The sequence below is a fragment of the Martes martes genome (genome assembly GCF_963455335.1).
Source record: "Martes martes genome assembly, chromosome: 7".
In the NCBI taxonomy this organism is placed as follows: Eukaryota; Metazoa; Chordata; class Mammalia; order Carnivora; family Mustelidae; genus Martes; species Martes martes.
This window is the reverse complement of record NC_137894.1, coordinates 43,838,281-43,860,918: the sequence shown is the minus strand read 5'-3', so window position 1 is coordinate 43,860,918 and position 22,638 is coordinate 43,838,281. Positions and strand designations below refer to the sequence as shown.

General features: G+C 48.0%; 2 protein-coding genes across 2 annotated transcripts in view; one reads left to right on the top strand and one right to left on the bottom strand.

Moving 5' to 3' along the window:
• The window catches only part of CA12 (carbonic anhydrase 12), a gene marked incomplete at its 5' end in the record, with an annotated part of 53,005 nt that overhangs the window by 27,622 nt on the left and 2,745 nt on the right, over positions 1-22,638 (top strand). The window contains 8 exon segments of the mRNA XM_080807699.1: positions 4,078-4,257; positions 5,103-5,245; positions 8,448-8,543; positions 9,415-9,478; positions 9,658-9,815; positions 11,123-11,249; positions 21,103-21,135; positions 21,976-22,063. Coding sequence (XP_080663825.1) covers positions 4,078-4,257; positions 5,103-5,245; positions 8,448-8,543; positions 9,415-9,478; positions 9,658-9,815; positions 11,123-11,249; positions 21,103-21,135; positions 21,976-22,063 — 889 coding nt within the window.
• The window catches only part of APH1B (aph-1 homolog B, gamma-secretase subunit), a 65,809-nt gene continuing 59,031 nt past the window's right edge, over positions 15,861-22,638 (bottom strand). Inside the window, exon 7 of the mRNA XM_080807700.1 lies at positions 15,861-16,130. The gene's annotated coding sequence lies outside the window, so the exon portion shown is untranslated. The remainder of the gene's footprint in view (positions 16,131-22,638) is intronic.

Below are 22,638 nucleotides of genomic sequence, written 5' to 3'. Positions count from 1 at the left end.
ACCCCGATACTGCTTCCCCGGTGCCCACCCACACAGCACCACATACCCCTCTCACTCACAAGCCACGAGGATGGGAGGCTGCTCTGACAAGGTCCCCAGCCGTGCAAGAAGGGGACACTGGCCATCATGCTGGGGGTGGAGGGGGGTCCTATGAACTGCTGTGAAGCCCCATACGTGGCAGGTCATCTCCCAGGCCACAGGGCAGTAAACCAGATTTCTTTCTCACTGAATGCTCCCAAGCAGAACACATCCTCATGCAGGTAAATTAGGAAACTAGGAAGGTAAATTTTGAACCTGAGCAAGTGACCTAATTTTTCTTTTATTTATTTATTTATTTGACACAGAGAGAGAGAGAGAGAGAGAGAGAGAGATCACAAGCAGGCGGAGAGGCAGGCAGAGAGAGAGGAAGAAGCAGGCTCCCGGCTGAGCAGAGAGCCCAATGCGGGGCTGGATCCCAGGACCCTGGAATCATGACCTGAGCCGAAGGCAGAGGCTTAACCCACTGAGCCACCCAGGCGCCCCTTTCTTTTCTTTTTTGATGAGAAAAAAATGATATGGGGTGGTAGGGAAGCTAGGGGTATTAATAAAGGGGCATGTGTTCCTGGAGAGGAACAAGCAGAAAATTAGCATCAGAATACGGCCCTGTAAACAGGTAAGGCCCTGCTCTGTGCCAGGCATCATGGGAGAGGCAGGGGTGAAGGTAACATTGCCTTCATGGAGAGCCCGGGAGAGGGAGGACACAGGCATGCCCCAGATCTCCTGGATAAATCCTAACAAAGGAGGCCGTGGAGGTTTTGTGACCCAGGGAAGTTAACTCTGTAACTAAGCCAAGGCCTAATTAGGGCAAATCATTTGATCTCAGTGCTTCATCTATAATGGTGGGGAAGCCAGGCTGACCATGGTGGCTGACTGGGAAGGGTCTGAAGGCCTTTGAAGGCCTTCACAGGCTGAGGTGCTTCAGGCCATGAAAGCCTGAATGCACCATCTATAACGGTGCAATTTTTACCTTGCTATACTATAGAGTTGTAAGGGCCAAAACTACTACAAATAATGATAATAAAGCAGGAGGAGTAGAAAAAGTCTTTTTTTTTTTTTTTAAGATTTTATTTATTTGACAGAGATCACAAGTAGGCAGAGAGGCAGGCAGAAAGAGGGGGCTCCCTGCAGAGCAGAGAGCCCGATGCGGGGCTCGATCCCAGGGCCCTGGGATCATGACCTGAGCCGCAGGCAGAGGCTTTAACCCACTGAGCCACCCAGGTGCCCCTAGAAAAGGCTTTTTAGACCTTGTTGCCCCTAAAGGGCTGTGGCTAGTGATCAAAGACAAGCGCCCCCTGGTGACGGCAGCTAACACTGCGGCAGGTTCCTGAGGTGGGTGGCTTGCCTGCCCTGGGAGCAGCAGTGCCCTGTGCTCTCAGTCCCACAGCCCCTTCCTAGCAGGCACTTTGTCACATGCCCCGGAGCTAGCTGCCTTGGCATGAGCAGCTCTCTCCAAGTCGTTCAAACTTGCCTGATACGGAGGGTGGAGGCGCTTAGTCCTAGTAATCTCCATCCATCTCGGAGCTGAGAGCCAGAACGGAACTTCCCGAACACAGTGTTCAATTCTCTCATTTGAATGAAGGGTAAAGGAGACTCATGCAGGGAATGTGACTTGCTCAAGGTCACTCACTGAGATGGTGGGATGGCTGGTGCTGAAATCTTGTTTTCTGGACTCTTCTGGTCCAACATAGCTGCTTCTCTTTCCGAAGAAGGTTTTGCCAATACTGGCTCTGTTGCCTTTTATATCCCTAGCCTTTCCTGCTCCCAAATACCCAATTTAGTGTCAGTTCCAATAAAGAGTATTTAGGGCACAATGAAAAAGAAAAATTCCTCCTGATAACCTTTTCCTAAGCTCTCTGTTCTGTGGGATTTTTATTCTTTGGCAAAGTGTTTACCAAATGTCTGTTATTCATGTGGCCCTAATCACTATGTGAGCTCACAGGGATCAAAATGAGATGTTCCTATCCCCAAAGAGCTCTTGGTTTAGTTAGCACCAGAATGCTCTCTTCATGAAACCTTTCGGAACCTCTGTTCTGGGAAGGTAAAGTCCTTCTAACCCAGTTCCCTTTAGTCATGCATCCGAGGAGAAATCATTTCATTGTTGTACCTCTTTACTCACCGAGTTTTTCCATTCCTGCATGGCTGGCAGCTTCTGCCACCCTGGCTGTGGGTCCAAATGCCACTGTGAGCAGAAAAAAGGCTGGAGGCCTCACTCTAGAAGGCTTGTTCCTGGTAGCTGTGCTCTTGCTGACCTGAGGGTTTGCATGATACCTCAGGATTGCTCCCTCTCGGCTTCCTGCTGTTCCTAAGGAATTTGGTTTTGTCCTCAGCTGAGTAATGGTCTTACTTTGATGTCCTCCAGGCTCCCTCTCCCTCTGCCACCTTGGTGTAGTTGAACTGCTTTGAATCCAGGGCTCTGAGGTCTTGAAAATTAAAATACAGCTCAGTGAAGTCCCTGACTGACATGAGCAAGTGAGAAAACTGGTGTCCAGTGAAAGGTTGGACAGGACATTTTGAAATCCTTTCAAGTTCTAACATTTCCAAGAAGGTATATCCAAAGGTTGAAAGCCTGAAAAGTTAGTAGGGTTCTACTGTGTATGTCCAGAGCTTGGATCAACTTCTCATACCATTTTAAATGAACCTGGACACCAAGTTTTTCTTCTGACTCTCTTTACTTTCAGATGAAGTCCCCTAGTTAGAGAACAAGGGGTAAGGAGCCAGGATTCTGTGAGGCCAGTGTATTGTGAAATAGTGCTGCTGTCTATGGATGGGTTCCTGAAAGAAGTGGTGTTCATTTCCTCTCTGCTCCAGTTACTGTCCTTCCTGGTGCTTAAAATACTGATGGACCCCAGATGGTAAAACTTGGGCCCCAACTCAGAGAGAGCCCACAGGGCACCATGGTTCTACCCTAACGAGCCATGACATGCCAATTATTTGCTTTTCTGGAGAAATCTCTGCCTGAAAATCCATTTAATTACCACGGGAGATAATCTTTTAAACACAGTTTTACATTCTTTAAAGATTCTTTTCCCTGTGGGAGTGAGAAAGTTTATCTGAACATGGGATTGGATTGTTTATTGCCATTTCCAGAGGAAGAACAATTACCCAGTAGTTAGCAAGAAGCCTGAGCCCTGGAGGATTTATTTTTTAAGTCTCTTCCTGCTCACTGGTAGTTTGGCATTAGTTTGTAGTATTGTCACACTCTCCCAGTATAAACTTTGCGCTTAGCTCTGTGATTCCAGCCATATAATTACTTGACATATTTTTTAAAAGATTTTATTTATTTATTTGACAGAGAGAGATCACAAGTAGGCAGAGAGGCAGGCAGAGGGAGAGGGGAAAGCAGCCCCCCCTCCTCCCCGAGCAGAGAGCCCGATGCGGGACTCAATCCCAGGACCCTGAGATCATGACCTGAGCTGAAGGCAGAGGCTTAACCCAGTGAGCCACCCAGGTGCCCCAATTACTTGATATTTTTCAAGCATCCCTATCAGGTGGGGTTTTATACTTGCTCTAGATGTGGATATGTCAATGTCCTCCAGGGTTTCCTACTAGGAAGATCATACCTGTAACTCCACTGACCCCAGAGACCTCCCTGGAGCTGTGGCCAATTTTTCCAGCCTGAAGCATCCCAGAGGATTCAAGTTTGGGCAAGCAGGGGCCCTGTTGTTGTGTCCAACCTGGCGGCCCCAAGACTGAGTAGTTCCTGCTCCTAATAGGTGTTCCATAAACAGATGCAAAATTGTTGAAAGTCAGTAGGTCTTCATGTGGAGAGGATATGTACTGTGTCAAAATATGAACAATGTAAAATTCAAATGGAGCTTGGTGGGTCCTAGTCCTTGGCATGGGGTCTGCTCTAGTCTTTTCCCCATATCACTTTAAGAGCAAGTGAGCAGTAAGCTGAGATCTCTGGGCCTTGAAGAATATCCCTCTGGGGATGAAGAGGAGAAAAGCAGTGGGTCCTACTGAACACAGGATTAGAAAGGGAGGAAAGAGCGTTTGTGGAAAACCGACTAAACGTTGCACTTGAATCTCCCCTTCTAGGTCCCGATGGGGAAAAGAGCTGGTCCAAGAAGTACCCGGCATGTGGAGGTATGCTACAGTCCCCGATAGACCTGCACAGTGACATTCTCCAGTACGACGCCAGCCTTGTGCCCCTGGGGTTCCAAGGCTACAATGTTTCTGCCAACGAGCAGTTTATCCTGACCAACGATGGCCATTCAGGTGAGAGAGAGATCTCTGAGACCTGCAAGGGGATGTCCGAGCATCCTTGGCTCCTTGGACTGCTCTCTTCCATCGGCAGGGAGGGGGCTCCACGGCAGTATCCAGGAGAAGGGGAGGGGGCAGCGGGTCCGGGGGAGCCCAGGGATGCCTGGACCGTTCAGGGGATGCTGGAGGCTGCTCTGCCAGGCCAGCACCTCTCAGAAGAAGCACATCTCTTGGCGGAGGGAGCAGACAGGCCTGAGCCCATTGGTCCCTTGGCTCAAATACTCCAGGAGCCATGCAATTCATTGTGGGGTCCCCCAGGCTTTGGAGTCAGACAAACAAGGATTTGAATCCTGGCTTGACTCCTAACTTGGAAGTCATGAGACTCTGGGTAAGAATATTAATCTCCTTGAGCTTTTATCTGGAAAATGGGCATATTGATGTGTATTGTGAAGACTAGAGATTACGTATGTTGGGATCTGGAATATGGTAGATGCCTCATAAATAGTCATTTTTATTGTTATTGTTATATTCTATGGCTTGGCAGATACTTCATTAACTTCTATCTTCATAGATGGGTGTGTAATACATGGAGGTGTAAACAAAACACCCACCCGTTGGTCTAGTATTCATGCTCCTGCCATCCTTTCCCCAGGGGAGCCAAGAAGGTGTTGGTGCTGCTAGAATTGGTTTAGGGAAATGGGGCCGTTCTCAGAAGAGCCCAAGTTTCTGATCCTCAGGCTGTCTCTCTCTGCTCGCTGAGTCCACCTGCCTCCTGTCTGGGCCCAGGCGAGTATTGCCTCCCTCACTGCTCTCAGGCAGTGCTCAGCGGGCCAGGGCTCTGAAGGCTCCACTCCCCACAGTGAGGCTGAACCTGACCCCGGACATGCACCTCCAGGGCCTCCGGTCCCGCTACACTGCCACACAGCTGCACCTGCATTGGGGGAACCAGAATGACCCGCATGGCTCCGAGCACACTGTCGGTGGGAAGCACTTTGCCGCAGAGGTGAGTGCGGCCACAGGGCTGGCAGAGGCTGCCTGGCGGTAGGTAGTCTGGCACCCTTCCACCTGGCTGGTGGACAGGTAAGATCGGAGCACAAGCAGGGGCTGCCTTTAGGCTCGCCACACCCACGCCTGGCGCTGTCAGCAGCACAGGAAGGTAGAGCCACTCTGGGCACCCTGCAGCTCATTTGCAGTATCCTGGTCCCCTTCCTCTCCTGAACACACAGAGTTTGTCTCTCTGCCGCTTACTGAATGATGCTGCTCAGAAGGCAACGCTCCCAGGGGGGCAGAGGGACGCACATACCCCTTTTCTAGACATTGCCCTTCTGCTTGCACAGATCAAGATCCCACCAGCTTGTCTGGTTGACGTAGGTCATCCCAGACACATAATAACATCTTGACTATGGCATCTATGTGCTCCAATACCATGGAGCCACCTATGGCCAAGGGCCAAACCTGTTAGAAGTGTGAGGTACAGCAGTCAATGGAAAAACAGTGGATGACCCTGGTTATAAGGGTCTGATCAGTGTAATACAGCTTAGAGATCACAAGATATCATCAACTGGGGCAGCTTCTTACCCTAGACTTGAGTTAGGATCTCAGAATATGCATCAGGAAGCCCATTCTATATACTATTTTGTATGTATCCCACTGCTGGATCATACTGGGCTAATTGCTCCCCCAAACTTCTCAGTCTTTCTTCATATGCCATGATGTTTGCATAGGCCTTCCCCTTCCCATCTTTCCTTTCCCCTGGGCACGGGTGGTGCTTGGAACCTTGGGACCCAGGGCTACTCTTCTACTTGGCTGCAAGCCGAGGGATGCCTGGCATTACAATCCCCTGGACATCAGCGCGGTGACAGACTCGACCAGGATAGTTTGGGAGGTGAGCACAGCACTGTATTATGTCATGTTATCCTGTGGCACTGACCCAAAAGGCCACATGAAAACAGGAGGAGCGGAGCGTTGTGCCTGCCCCACAGGTGTGCAGGGGGGACGCGGGGTGCTTGAGTTGCTCCATTTCAGAGCTCCCACGGGATAGAACTTGGGCGTATGGTTCTGAACGTTTACAGGGCAATAAATACAAGGAGATTAAAGCTACTGATCAGCCAGGTAAATAATGACATGACCATTCTCTCTTCTTTACTGCTAAACTGCTCAATGTCTCAGGCTAATAACAGGTCGAGTTACAAGTGTGGAGGGGCTATAATTCCGGCCCAATAGGATGGCACTCTTGGAGGTGCATGTACTTCAAACCAGACCCATCTCTGACCCTCTAGGACTGCAATTTCTTTCAGGCTAATTGCAATGTGGAGGCTTCTACTTACCTATAGGGAATAAAGAAGAAGTTAGGGTGTAGGCTGGGAGAGTTTGGGCATTTAAAAATATTTCTAGTTATTGTATTTTCTACTCTTTAGCCACATCCGTCACCAAGGGCCTGGTGAAGGTGGACCATACATGTCTATAATAGGGAAAATACATCGAGTTGACCCCAAAGTGGCAGATTCTCTATGGAGTGTCCCTGAAAGTGTAGCAGTTCTTCTGGATTGAGTCCTATAAAGAAGACTCTCTTAATCTCAGCAGGGAATTCTGTTCTGTCTGTGTCCGTCTTCACCTCCTCTTGATTTAATCTGAACACAGTAAGAAAAGTGGTGAAACAGACCACAAGCACAAAGGGCAGCTATAGAAATAAGGGCATAGGACCTTCAGAGGTTTAGCCATATAGAAGTCTCCATTTCTCAAAGCTGGGTCACACTTACGTGGTATGGGCCACATGACAGGCTGCATCCTTCACAGGGAAAGATGGTAAAGTAAGAGCTCCTAAGGAATCTTTAATAGAGGACTATGTAAAAGAAAAAATAATTTTGTATAGTTTTTAAAAATTAGAAAGGGTCATTTAAATTGGAAGAACATCGAGCTGTAGTCAATAAAATGTGCTTGAATCCTATTTATAAACACAGAAGACAGAAAAAGAGAAGAAGAAAAGGAAAAGAGAGAAAATCTCAATGTGTTATAGTCCCAAGAGGCAAAGAATCAACAAAAATGTGTATCATATATATAGACCTATCTACTAATACGATTTTTTGGAGGACAGGTGACACCGCCTTTTGGATTAAAAATTAGGTTAAACATCATCAGAATATGTTATAACAATGTCTTAATACTTAGACTTTTAAATTCAAGATTTCTCGGGAAGTTCTCTTTTCCTCACTTTAATAATGACAAGTAATTCCTGCTTTGAAAAAAATGAGCTTAGAATTTCATTTTTTAAAGGTAAGAATCTATATTCAGGGAGTAACATTCTTGTTTCCTGCTATCTTAAAATACGGCTGATTAAATCTGTATAAAAGCCATGCTGTGATTTTTTTTTTTCCACCTGTGGGATAAATACGAGTCCTACTCTGGATACAGTTATAATAAGTTACCACTGGAGGTTTCCTGCCTCAGCCACTACTACTTCCAGATCAAATGCAGAGAGGCCAGGCTGAGGCTGGACAGGCTACATAAGAACATTTTCCCATAGGCTCCAGAATAAGTTAAAAAAAAAAAAAAATCAGAGGCGGTGCCTGAGTGGCTCAGTTGGTTAAATGTCTGACTCTTGATTTCAGCCTAAGGTCATGACCTCAGGGTCTAGAGATTGAGCCCCATATCGGGCTCTGCGCTGGGTGTGGAGCCTGCTGAAGATTCTCTCTTTCCCTCTCTCTTCCCCCTCCTCCCCATCTCTCCCACTCTAAAAAAAAAAAAGAGAAAGAGAGAGAAAAGGAAGGGAGGGAGGGAAAAAGGGAGGGAGGGAGAGGGAAGAAAGGAAGGAAGGGAGGGAGGGAGGGAGGGAAGGGGGAAAGGTAGAAAGAAAAGATTGAGAAGAGAGAAGTCCTCCAAAGAACCCAAGCTTTTTTGTGGCTAGAAAAACCCATTCATTCATTCATTCAATATCTGTTGTTTACCTGGTACTTCCCGAGCATGTATCAGACACGAATACAATGAGTGAATAAGATGGACAGTGTGCCCTGGTAGAGTTTTCGGTCTGGAGGACTAAGGGAAAAGGGAAAACTGGGGAGGCCATGAAGGAAAGGGTCTGAGAGGCTTAATCTACCTGGGGCAGGGGGAGAGGGGTTCTGTCCTCCCCACTGGATTTGAGTGTCCTGTAAAGTCAAGGGTTCCCAGGAGCTGTCCATCCCCTGTGAGCAGCTTTTCTTCCACTGCAGCTGCATATCGTCCACTATAACTCGGACCTGTACCCCAACGCCAGCAGCGCCAGTAACAAGTCAGAGGGCCTCGCCGTCCTAGCTGTTCTCATAGAGGTAAGATGTTTAAAAGGATTTTATGTGAAATTTGAAGCCGGGAGGATATCAGACTCAGCATCTGGTCCATGAATTCCTGTCTGTTGGATGTATATGGCCCACTCTTGTTGGCTGTGTCTTGCCTCTAGAGATGGAGGTAGTCCCCCATAGGGTACATTCTCTTTTGGCCTAGAGGCGGCACTTTCTGTAGCTGGGCAGCGGAAATGGGCATGTCCTTTGGAACACTGGAAAAAATGAGCCCTCGTTCCTAGCCCTGTTGCATAAAGCTCAGAATTGCCCATTGGATAGGACCTGAGTGTAGGGGTTGGGGGTGGGGATCATGCAGTGCTGCCTCATCAGGTATCTGAATCCCTTATACAACTCCTGATATCCAAGTTCCATTCTTTACATGGACCCTAGAGTGAGCTACTTCCTTAGTCCCAGAAAATGGGAATGTTTCCTGATTTGCTTGCATGTTTCTCCCTAATAAGACAACATGTACCTCATTTCTCAACATGCTTACTTCCCTGACTTGGCTTGTGTGAACTCAAGCTCCCTTAAGTTCTGGTTAGAGAACATGCTAGTTGTGGCTTTCTGGCTCACAGCCTGATGATCAGGAACGCAAGCCACATTCCTTGCCCTGGGACACACAAGCCCCAGTGCCTTGAATGCTCAGTACCTTGGATCCTGGGAAGCAAGAGGACAGAACCATCACCCTGAATCCCTAACAGCCCAGGGATCCTTCATAATTGTCCTGGTAAAGTGCATCCTCCAGAGAGGATCTTGGCAATGGTAACTATAAGCCCCTAGCTGAGCCCTTCCCTGAGCAACAGTTGAACCAGGCTCAGCCAACAGAATTGTCCTAGTTCAGCCTGCCTCATCTCTGTTGCAGATGGGCTCCTTCAATCCATCTTATGACAAGATCTTCAAGCACCTTCAAGATGTAAGATACAAAGGTAAGGGGTCTTTGGATGCATATTCGCCCTCTCTTGGAGAAGGAGGGAGTCACTCCCATGTGACCTGAAGAAAAATGAATGCAGGGAGCAGGTTCATATTCTAGGTTCGGTCATGGGCGCAGCAGCACCTCGGCCATGGGGAGAAAGGCTGACACCATTTCTCCACCATGTCTCTCCAGGCCAAGAGGTGCTCATTCCGGGTTTCAGCATTGAAGAGCTGCTCCCTGAGAGGCCTGATGAGTACTACCGCTACAAAGGGTCCCTGACCACACCCCCTTGCCACCCCACAGTGCTCTGGACAGTTTTCCGGAACCCTGTGCAAATTTCCCAGGAGCAGGTAACTGTCGTGCCCTTCGGAGTCACAGACCACGTGGTACCTTGGTCCCTGCCGTCACCCAGATCATCATCAATAACTTGGTTTCCTCACTTAGAGCTTCATTGACAGCTATGCGAAACCTCTCCAAATATCACAGGCACCTGGCAGCATGGCAGAAAGGACAGGCTGAGTTGCAGAGTGGAGTTATTGAGTCAAGCTAGGAAAATGAACCCGGGTCCACAGTTCCTTACAAATGAGTTGTTGAGCTGCACTTCCTAACATTTCCCTCAGTGGCTGGATGGTGTTTCCTCTGTGGCGGGAGAGAGCACAGTTCCTTTATAGGGCGGAACAAAGACGGAGCCAGTTAGATGGTTTAACAAACCAGAGGGCTGAGGTTGCAGGAGTAAGCAAGCGACAGTCTCTGCCCTCAGGAAGCTCAAGGTCTAGTGCAAAACTGGGGGCACAGAGTCCTCAGCAATCATCTCTGACCCTCTCATCTTACAGATGATAAAAGTGAGGGGTAAACAGATGAGGGAGCTTGTGGGATCGCTCACTGATTGGCCACAAAGCTAAGCCCCAACGGCAGACCGGAGTTTCTGGTCACTGTCCATCCCTCTGCTCCCCAGAAATTCATCAAGAAGAAAACTGGCTGTCCAGGAGACATGGCCCAGGCAGTGCCACACATGGGCTCCTGGCCCACCCCGCCCCCCTGGCCCTCTCCCTGAGTCCAGGAAGGCCCTCACTGTTGCTCCTTCTTTTTTTACTATGAGCTACTGATCTGAGTAATGTAGATAAATGGCAACAGGTAGGCGGACAGGAATAAAGATGTGATGAGTCAAGAGATGAAATGTTCGGGGAAACGGTAATATCCTAACCTAGAAACTGCCTTGGAAACCAATTATATAATCTATGTGGGTGTATGAAAATTCTGTGGAGCCAGTCATCAGAGGGCCTGTGAAACTCTTGCCTCCTTCTTTTTGTTCCTTTGGATGAGACCATCAGAATAAGCGTTAAGTCCCTCTAATTTAGAGCTGGGTTCCAAATCAGGCCCATGAGAGGAACACTATTTCTGTGGGAGGTTGAGGAGTCCCTCTGCCACCCAGCAGCTAATAGCACTAACCTTCCTCCAAGCATTGGGAGGAGGGGAAAGACCAGCTCACCCAGTGCCCAGTCAACCAGATACCTGCTGGTGAGGGGCACGGTTCTCTGGCTTTCCCACGGCTTTCTAATGTGCCTCCTGCCAAGCCCCAGAGATCTCTTCACCATTGAGGTCAGGCAAGAGAGCATCACTCTGCCCTCGGGGTATGTTTCTGCTGCTCCCTTTGTAGCTGCTGGCTTTGGAGACTGCTCTGTACTACACATACGTGGATGACCCATCCCCCAGAGAAATGGTCAACAACTTCCGACGGGTCCAGGAGTTTGAGGAGAGGCAGGTGTACATCTCTTTCCGACAAGGTGAGAAGATGCGGTGTGTGTGTGGGGAGTGTGGTGCCGAGACACCCATCTTATATGAAGTTGGGTGGCTACCCTCGGGCTTTGTCACCGATGCCCTTAGGAATTGGGTTAAGAGCACTCTGGCTACCAAGGGAACAAGAGTGTGTAAGAAGCTACTGTGTGTGGGTTTACTGAGGCTGCCCTTCTGCTCTTGACTTCCCTGAGCCTTTGTGGGGAAACACTAGCCAGAGATTCTAGGTGTCTAGACCAGAGCCCTCATTAAATCTGGAGTCTCCCACAGATGGGGACGAGAGGATGCTCTGGAGGACCTCTCTGCTCTGGAGAACTACCCTTCTTTTAAGACACGCGATAGGACTGTTTTCATGAGATCAAACTCCTGACTTCTTACCCTAGGCTTTCTTGGCATGAAGGCCCATCTTTAGCCTGGCTGGGTGATTCATAGCACCACCAGCATCACTAATGTCCGGGAAGGTCATTTGTAAGGATTCACAGAGGGGCATAATCCACATTTGCAGCCACAGCAGCTCACAGCCTAATATAGCAGGACCCGTCAGGCAAGAAAGTGTCTGCGTTCACTGCCCTTTGGTCTCATCTCCTTAAGCACAGGCACACAGGAGCTACACTGAATGAAGTGTGAAGTTTGGTTTAGTCCTAATGCTAAGAAAGCTCAGTTCTTCTTTTACATCTGTAACCCTAACTCCCCAGAAGGACATTGAACATCTTTATCTGTTCAGTATCTGTGTCGATACTGTTGGAAGCCGGGGGTCCAGGGAAACAGGTGGAGAACACTGTTGGGACCCACACTCTTCTTTGAACCTCCAAGTTCACTTTCTCACTGTAGATTCTTGAGCCACTCTCGAGAAGGGAACCAACCGCAAGTGGTCAGAAGCAGGGTAGGTCTGTGGAAGTTCCACTTTATCCTTGTACATCACTTGTCACTGAACTGGGCCAGGTGACCATATCTAAACATGACCCCACTGACCCACCTGGTCAGCTCTCACCAGGTCTCCTCTGGTGTGCCTCTTTTGTTGTTGTTCCTTTCTTATTGTGTGAGATTATAATTACCACTGACTAAGCTTAGTTAAACATAGGAAGATTGTATTTCGAAGCCCTTGCCAGAAAACTTTAGAAACGTGCCCTTCTGAACGGACCCATACCTATGGTTAGAATTAGGTTCTTCTGTCAGTTACAGAATCGAGAACTGCCCAAGAATTTATCTTTTGTGCTCTCCTCTCCAGATGCCACTGGTTAAGGTAATTTCTCTCTTTTCCTCAGTTTCCTGGTCTGAAAACTGAATCCATGAACAATGACCCTTCCTAAAAATCGAGAATCTATATGATGATAACTGTCAACTTCTTTTCTAGGAAATGCCTCAAATGTACAGAATTACCCCTTTATGATCTCTTTTGGATATAAATTTCTCTTTTCCTGTTCTTCAAAATGGAATATGTAGTAGTCAAGGGTTAAATGGAAAATACTTCAACTCTTAGATAAAATAAAAACATAAAAACTCTACCTGGAGATAAAGGACTGGGCCCACATAGATAAGGTAGAATTTTGTTTGTGATTCAAAGATTGTAATCAGATCTCCTCTCTGGGCTGGTCTGTACAAGTCACTGGGGATACACTGGGGATACGGTGATAAATATTCCCCCTCCTATTGTCAAAAGACCTAGGTTCAAGGCCTCTGTTTATTTCCTCCTGGCTGTATGATGTAAGCCAATCATGTCCCTTCTTTGGCTTGGTTTCTTCAGCCATAAAATGATAGGCTGGGCTAGGTGAGCTAATATCCTTTCAGTACTAACATGTTATATGATTCTAAGTGGACACTAACAACTGCCATCCTCACTTTACGTTGCAGGGACAGTGTATGAGGACAGTTACAGAGGATCAGAAGAAACCATGCAGGAACTTGAGCCTGACATCCCAAAGTAACCTCCTCTTGTAACAATGGATTGTGGCACTGGGAATAATTAGCCATCTTCTTAGACTGTCTCAGGTCTAAGCTGGCGCTCATGGAGGGGGCAGTGTGGTCAGGTGTAGCAGAGCTATTTCAGTAGACTCTCCTAGTCTAGCTGGGGAGCTTGAGGGGCCTCTCAGCAAAAGCCTGGAGACTGACTCCAAGCTAAGGACATCAGGATCAAAGCCCAAACGCAGCTTTGCCACTGCCTTTCCTGAACGGTTCACCCAGAACTGCTGTTTCATGGAACCCAGGCTGCGCCCAGCTCTCCCCTTGGAGTGAGACAGCACGGCAGTCAAAGGCAAACCTGTTCATTTGGAGGCTGATTATAGAAACTTGGCCAGAAATGTCCCCTCCTGCTCACTTCTCAGAGATACAGGCAGCTAACAGGGCTGTTTCCCAAGGAGCAATTGCGGGGGGGCAGCCCCAAAGGAGTGAAGACCCAAATCTCACCCCTCAGGGGCATCTGCATTCATGAGGGGCCTCTCGCACCAACTTAGAGGGGCCTCAGACTATAATATGCCATTTCAGGTTTATGGGATGAGCCCATTTGTCAGTGTGGACCTTGAGCAATTCAGACTCAAGTATTTATACACTCTTCCACTGAGGCAGGCTTGTAATTAGGGTCTGATTTATTCAGGGTTTTCTCTGGAAGTTAATAGGAACTACAGAGTTGGACTATTTTGCCAGGAGAAAAGTAATGTCAAGGAAATCCTCTAGGAGAGAAAGTGCAAGGACTTTGAGATTAGGCTTTGAGGTTAGCCAAATTGTAACAATTAGGACTGAATCATTTAGCTTGACCATGCTCTTTCCTCAACTGTGCTTAGAAAAGGCATAAAGAACCTGGTTTCTGTCCTTAGGGGTAGTAGCCTGTCCTTCAGCCACCCAAAGGAATGAAATCTTGCCGTTTCATTGCCATTTGCAACAACATGGATGGAACTAAAGAGTATTTTGCTAAGAGAAATAATTCAGAGAAAGACAAATACGATATGATTTCACTCATGTGGAGTTTAAGAAACAAAATAGTTGAACATAGGGGAAGGGAAGGAGAAATAAAATAAGATAAAAATAGAGAAGGAAGCAAACTGTAAGAGACTCTTCACTATAGGAAACAAATGGAGGGTTGATGGAGAGGAGGTGGGTGGGTGACGGGGTAGTTGGAGGATGAGCATTAAGGAGGGCACATGATGTAATGAGCACTGGGTGTTCTATGCAACTGATGAATCACTAGATTCTATCCCTGAAAGTGATACTACACTATATGTTAACTAAATTGAATTTAAATAAAACATTTCTAAAAATAATAACTAAAATGCTGAAAAAAAGAAAAAGAAAGAAGTAGTAGTCTGTCCTTAAGGACAGACTTAAGTAGTCTATACTATGATTTGGCCCTAGGGCAGGGATTCTCAACCTTGGTGCTACTGACCTTTTGGGCTGGATTATTCTCACTGGGGGGCTGTACATTGTACGATGTACACTGTGTACATAATATACATTACTGTGGCATCAGCAGCATCCCTAGCCTCTCCCCACCAGATGTCCATAATATACCCCCAATGCTGACTGCCAAAAATGTCTCCAGACATTGCCAATGTCTCCAGGGCAGGAGAGGCAAAATTGAGAACCACTGCCCAGGGATTACACAAAGGCTTTGCTAGGCTCAGACTGATTTTTTTCCCCCACTCATATCACAGGATTCTGGCGTTTTCTATCAAATGCCCTGGTCTTTATTATAACATGACATTTTCTTTTTTCTTTTTTTTTTCTTTGCCTTTTAAAAGATTATTTATTTACTTATTTGAGAGAGAGACAGGAGAGAGCACAAGCCAGGGAGGAGCAGAGGGACAGGGACAAGCAGACTCTGTGCTAAACACGGAGCCCCACACGGGTCTCAATCCCATGACCCAGACATCATGACCAGAGCTAAAATCAAGATTCGGACACTCAACCAACTGAGCTACCCAGGTACCCCTACAGCATGACCTTCTCAGTCTGGTGATGGTTACCCCTGGTTAAGGGGTAAGGTTGTTGGGTTATTAAGGAGAATGACCAAACCCAAGAAAAACCCTGTTCCCCATCTTCCTTTAGAATTTGAATATACCTTCTTTTTATACAATTGGGTACATCCAAGGCTAAGAGAAGTGGATGGCAGAGAACTATCCACCCTAAGGAGAACTATACAAACCACTTTATCAGGGGTCCAGATGCCTCTGAGGAAGCAACTTGCTTTATAATTTCCTTATCATTTTTCTCCTTTGCTTTTGTACCATTTTTCTCCCTCATATGTGTTGTGTTTCTTGTCTCCTTTGGTTAAAATGCCCACTCTTTGTAGAGAGGTGAAACTCACGTGAGGCACTTTTTTTGAGCTCTTAGAGAGTGCCTCTTCCAAGGGGCACAAATAGAAGGCTTGAGCTAACAAGAGGACACAAGACTCATTGTTCTCAAGGAGGGATCCCAGAGAGGGGAACACAACTGTGAGCAGACCAGACCTCACAGAAGTCCGATCCCTCTGGGAGATGGCAGAGGAAGATTTACAGACCAGGGGCCCGATTCTTGGTTCCTTCAAGTTGACCTCTTCCTGGCTAAACATACCAGTCCTGAGTCCTGATGGTGATGGGTCATAAAGGAAGAGCCTAGCAAACCGAAATGTTCATGTTACCTAGCCCTATTTTTAATATGCCAGGGCAAGGGAAACTTGAGAGACAAGGGGAAGCCAGAGAGTTTCTATAATCATGTCTGTAGTGGGCTTGCTCTGAGCAACTGCATGTCACCGCTGCAGAGCCTGGAGCCAGCAGAGGCACACTTAGGAGCGCTGGACAGCAGACGGTGGGCCGGGGGGTGGCTTTCGCCCATGGTACTTCTGCGGAGTAGCACAATGAGAAGCTGCTCGATGCTGCGGGACCTGGGTAGTTTTATAAAACCTTTACAAAAGAGAAAAGAAATCTTAGAAAGCTAAGATGGCTAATTATCTACTTTCTGAGACTAGAATGTATGCTTTGTGGTTACTGACCTTGTGTTTCTAAAAGTTCCTATTTCTAAATAAAATCTATTAGATGGAAAGTATCAAGTCTACCAAGGCATCCAAATGAAAGACGGGAGGAGTTTCCACCTTCAACTTCCCCTGGATATGGGGGGTGAACAGTCGGAAGCAACCAACAAATGTGCTAACAAGTCCCTAGTCCCTTCATCTAATGCAGTGTAATAGGCCATGTGTTTCCAGAGCACACCCCAAGTCAGGCACTCTGGGGAACAGAAAACCCCAGCATGGATGTTCTCTGGCTCCTAAGCAAGCCTCTGGCACAGAGCAGACCAGGCAGGAAGTCAGCAAGCCGGACCCCCTTGGCGAGGTGGCCCCGGATGTCTTCCCAGTGCTTTCCGCCCAGTCCCCGTCCGTCGTGCCCTGTAGGGCCTCCCTTAGCATATAGCACCGCTTTCACCCGTGCACACTCGATTCCCTGCCCCTGGGATGCCCCTCACCTCTTCCACCTGAAAAGTTCTTTCAAGACCCAACTCTAATAATAACATTCCAGAAATCTTCCCTGTTTCCCTGAAGGTGCCTTAGAGTTCCCTTCAGTGCAGCTGGAACAACTCGTTCATCTCTGTGACTGTTCTCAGCCTACCACAGGGTCATGACTTATTGCCACGCAGAAAACTAGAATAAGTATGTCTAGATTATCCACACACGCTACCAGCCCCCCAAGGACAGGGATGGTTGGCATCTTACTCTTGTGACAGACATTGTGCCTGGTGCTCATGACAAGTTTGAAAGAATGTAAACCCTCCCACCCCCCACCTCCACCCCCACTCCCTGCCCCTCCTCTCCCCAGGGTCTTCTCTGGAGAATGATTTGAACGTAAGCCTGGCCAGTTGGCACATTTTAGTTGTAGGTCTCATTTTGCTTTGTTTTCAGTTTGCCAGCAGCATTCAAATCAATCCATTTGCCTAAGAATCATTAAAGATCAGAGCTTAGCTGTCAAGTTTTAAAGTCCTGGGAGAGAGTTGCCTAGGGAAGTTGGGAAGCCTTTTTTCTGTTGCTCTGGCCTGAAAGGAATAAAAAGTGCCAGTCCTGGCAACTACCATTCCTTTAGCAAGACAGCCTGAGCCTGGCCACGAAAGGGACCTGAGAGTACTAAGCATTAGTACCTAAGCTCAGTAATCCATGCCTACTGCTCCAGGATTTAGGCCCCTCAGAGCAATGTGGCTTTCTGTCCTGGGCCTGCAATCCTGCATTCTGGAAGGCAAAGTCCAAACCAGCTCCCTCATGTAATGTGATGGTATCTCTTTGGCAGATTTATTTGTAGAGATTATTTCTTTTTGGGTTCCCTAGTGTCAATAAGAAAAGCTCCCCAGTGAGGTATGTTCTCCAAAGACAGTTCTGTTCTGTGGTCACGGAGGGCAGCCTCCCTGCTTTTCTTACCAAAGCCTCATCCAAAGATGGGACTAGCATCTCAGTTACTTCAGTCCACAACTTGTATTAAGCAGAATAATGGGAGTTTTTATCATCCAAAAGGGGATTTTATGTATTTAAATGATCAAATCCCTGCTAAACCAAAACTCCACTTGTCTCTTTTATAAGACTGGAGACAGCTAAGGCATACACATATACATAAGATATATACATACGTATGTGTGACTACGTAAGACATCACAACAAAACAATCCATACTTGAAAATAATATTTAGAAAGGAAAAGGATTATTTTCTGTTTGAATAAACAGAACTGCAAAAGACCTAAAAAATGCCAGGATTGTTCCAGAAGGGGCAAGCGGTATAAGTGGGGTGCTTATTCCTTCCTCTGGGCTGTTCTGTGGGTGCACGTGAGGCTTCAGAAGACCGTGGAAACAGCTAACTGGCATCCCTGAGTCCAGCCACACAGCAGTGGAAGAGGCAGCTCCCGAGCCATCCAGAACAGGTAGCAAGGCCCCTGTGGCAAGCAGCTTTTCTGTCTTCTTTGGGGGTGTGCCTTCCTGGAAGAGGCCTCTGATAATCAAGGTCTTCTGTATCTGCGTGGCTTCCTTCTTTGTGTCAGACTGCCCTGTCTTTGTTCACTCTGGCCCGTACTGGAGGGCCTGATGGACTGCAGGGAGCTCTCCCACGTCTGTGGGCCGTGCAGCCCTTACCAACCAGCTCAGAAGCCGCTTCACTATGTTCTCATGCAGTAGCTCTTGTGGGCCATTGCAGTCAGTCAGCCTGTCTCGGTCTCTCCTGTCTCAGTGTTCTTCAGTGGGTACTACTTGTCTTATTTGCCGATTAGAAACAAACCATTGCTTTTTTAATCTGCAGATGAATGTCCCTGGCTGTGTGTCCCTCCCTCCATCATCCTTGTTGCCTATGCTCTTTCTACATCCCCGAGGCTCGGCTGTGATGCAGGCTTAGGGCTCTACTTCTTCAGTTGCCCCACCATCTATCCCTGTGCTCCCCAAGGTCTCACTGACTTTCCCTCTCCTATTAGTTAGTAGAATGGGACCCAAGCCCTGTGCACTGCATCGCTCTCTGCAGGACAGTCCTGCTTCCTTGATGGTTGGTGCCATCTCAGTTGGCACGGGGCAGCATCCTGACATCCTCCTGTCCTGGGCTTCTTTAGGGGGAGAATTCTGATGAGGTGATACCCTCACTGCCACTCCTCTTCCATGTTCTTCGTTTGCTCAGTCAAGCTGCTTTGTTTTTGCAGCATCAAAGTCTTAGCTGACAAGCATCTGTCCCAGGCTCTGGGGCTTTCCTTTTCTTTGTGGCTGCTTGCTTATTTCATTATTTCCACAGAGAGGCAACTTAGGCCCTCACAAGTAGTCATCTATGAGCCAGGAACTCTGCTTAGAGCCCTGGATTAAATTAGGCTGTTGTTTATAGCGCCTAATACAGCCAAAGGCATCCAGATTTCCCTCCAGATGAGCCACCAGCCTGGGCCATGGGCTCTTGGGAAAAGTCCCATCCCTGCGGCCTTGCTTCCGTAGACTTGGCTATGCCCCCTGAGCTCCCTGGAGGCAGCGCCTCCAGCCTGAAGTGCGGCTGCTCAGCTGTCTGGGGGTCTGTGTGGCTCTCTGGATGTTTGAGGTGACCATAAAACTGACAACTTTAGAAACTGTCCAGGTTGGATGGCTTAGCCAAGTGGTTAGGCTTACTAGTGGTCTTATATGGCGAGAACTAGTTTGGTACCACCAGCATCTGGAGCTTTAGGAACAAAGAACAAAAGAGTATTTCATCAAAAGGCTTGGAAAAGAAACCACAATGAATTGCGGGGTTTTGGTTGTTGTTTTTAAGATCTTAGAAGCCTTGGTGCCTCTAGGTACCTTAAAAAACCCCAAAATACCAAATTACAGTGTGCAGAGGCCACAGGCTATGCAGAGAACACAGCATATGCTATGCAAACACCGGACGCTCTCCCCAGGGGAGACTCCTATCCTGAGAGTCTCCCTAAGCCACACACTGGTCCTTGTGTTCAGGTTAGAAGAAGAGACCTGGGGCAGGAAATCAGGCCACGGGAACCACTCTCTCTACCACTTGGGAGGCCATGGGCTGCTGATGGTGGCCAGCAAGAGCCAAGAGAACAGGCCACCCTGTACTCTGTGGATAGCTCCTCTCCACAGCTGCTCTGCTTATCCTTACAACAGCCTGGGGCCCCCTGGGGAAGCCAGACCAGAGACTCCTCAAGCCAGCCTCGAGTGAGGGAGGCTGCATACTCCATATGAGATTGTGGAAGAGGACAGTAGGGAAATGACACAGGACTGATGGCTCCAGGGGACCCAACTAGACTCTGGTCATGCAGCAGGAAAAGGGGGTGAGCATAAACCTCATTCCCGAAGTCTTGGGTCTGATTCCCCAGGGGGTCAAGTGCCTCCAGGTATGAGTCCCTGGCCCTCTGCTGGTGTCTCACAACTGGTCAGGGCTCTCCCAGGGTCTGAGTCATCACAGTGGGCTCTGTGGGCACAGGCTCTCTGGAGTGTCAGGCTGGGTGGCCACTATCTGCACAACCCTGGCTTCCAACATGAACTGGAACAAGCACCCACACTACACAGGCACATACGTGCTAGACGTTTCTACTGACGTCAGAAAACTACCAGACAAGAGGGGATGTGTAACCGAGGCTTTCTTTAGATGGAGGACCTGCCTGGAAGAATGGGGAGTAGTTCTAAGAACCTGGAAGAAGTATGCTGGGGTTACCCAGGGGGAGCCTCATGACTGGGCTCCTCTGTCTTACTCAAGAAGATAGGCTTACCCGTGACCTTCCCCCAGGTAGGTCCTAGGAGGCTGACTATGGGATTTTACCTCAGATATCTGGGCACTAGTTCAGCCCCACTGAGGACTCCTTACTCATCCCAATAATAACTCTCTGAGAGAAGCACAATCTTCTGGTTCCACAAAGCAGAGAAGGGAGGCGGGTATTGGGGAAGGGTTTCTCCAGTTTGCCCCTTGGGGCCAAAGCAAAAACAGAACCAAATATGACCACAAGACTGGATAGGGATGGCGCAGAAGTCTAGTGACAGGCTCCAACTAAGCCCTGCCAGGCCCAGCCAGCCAGAACCTGGCCAATTCCCTACTGATGAAGAGGGGTAGGGATCCGAGAGGCACTTAACAGCCTGCCCAAAGTAGACTCTGATCCTTACCCTTCCTCAGCTTCCACTTTAGTCATGCTGTACTAAAAACTGAAGTCTTGCCCTAGCAAAGAGACTGCTGTGATAAAGAAGAACTGGAGAGGGAGATCACAGTGTGAATTCCCAAGGTGTGCAATTCCTTCTGTACCATCAGGCACCTGAGTCAAGAGTGAAATACTCCCAGAAAGTCTACATAAGCCCTGTACTTCCAACCAAACAAAAGGTGGGGCTTCCTTCAACACACTGGGCAAATCCACCATGGTTTGACTCGGTTAATTTTCAACCTTTTCCTCTCCCTTTGAAGTGCAAGACCTTACGTATGCAGGACTGAGTCTGGGTATGTGGCCTGCCGGCCTTGCATGCTGCAGCTGGGTGACTGCTGTGATTCTTGGTGTGATCTGGGCCTGTGATATTTCCAAGCCCAGCCTCTCTGCTATCGCTCTGGCTACTGGCCCTTTTCCTTGCTGTGGGTCCTACCTTCAAATCACTCAATGATTCAAAGATGAAATGCCAATCAAATGCTTCCATAACGAAAGACCTAATCACTGTACAGCATGTGTACATTCAATGACCCTAAACAACACCTCTGTTGGCCATGCTGGGAAGCCGTTGCCTAAGAACAGGCCTACGCCCAGTGTGGAGGTTGGGTGACTGTTTAGGTGAGCTTGGCAGTGGGCTCCTGGTTGTTTTGGATTACTTAGGACTGTGCAATGGAGCTTGGGAGCAAAGTCGATAGAGGCTTCCCAGTGGGCCTTAACTCCAGCAGGCCAAGACAGAGTAAGTTCTCATTCTGTAACCTAGGATTTCTCCAAGTATGGTTTATGAACCACGTACGTCAGCATCAGCTACAGCTGTTTCATAAAAATGCAGATTCCTGGGCTCTGTTCTAGACTGAATCAGTCTCTGATGCTCAGGCTCAAAAAATCATCTTCAGGTGATCCTGGTGCCAGTTTGCAAACCCTTGCTGGGGTATCACTACAGTCTGAAAATGGCTCTAAGTACTCCAGCCAGTTCTACTAAGCCAAAGACCAGAACCTGAGAACAGAAATGGGGAAATTACATCCTTCTGTGGCAGGTTACACAGCTGTCACTTGACTTCACATCCAAGTGCCATGGGATGAGACAGCCACAGGGGAGGGGGGGGTCATGTAATGCCTGTTCACTGCCTCTTCCCCAGGCATCATCCTTTCAGTGGTCCTGGCTGGCGTTCTGGGCATCTGTGTTGTCCTGGCAGTGTCCATTTGGCTTTTCAGAAGAAAGAAGAGGTGAGCTGGTTTGGGTTCAAAATGGGAGCTGGGTAGCTTATTTGTCCACAAGGACTGATCTGTCTGGGAAGGCAGTCTGCAGAATGAAAAGCCCCCATCACCTGTACCAACGCTGATCCTAGGAGTGCTCTCTCCCAAACACCATCGCCCCCAGCCTCCTTTGCATGAGACCCTGGGCCATTAGGCTCAGAAGTAGAGATGTGCCTCTGGCTGTGGCTAACACCTGAAGACAAGTCTCTTGATTTGGGGGTAGGGAGGTCCCATTTGCCTGAACACAAGCAGCAAGGCTGTCTTCTTTCTAACATCTTTATATCTGTTTTTTTTTGTTGTTGTTGTTGTTTTGCCTCTGAGTCCAAAAAGGAAAATGAAGGGAAACTTGATGTATCACTTCCATTAGCTATTATTGCCCATTGCTCATGTTTTTATTGATGTTTTGTTTTTCTAAAACCAATTTATTTTTCTGGAGTGTATAAAAAAAAGTTTCCAGGAATCCTGTTATGGAATCAAAGGTTTAAAGTTGGGGTGGTAATGAGACCTTCTTCAAAATGCAAGTCTATTATCGTCAGCTGTTATAA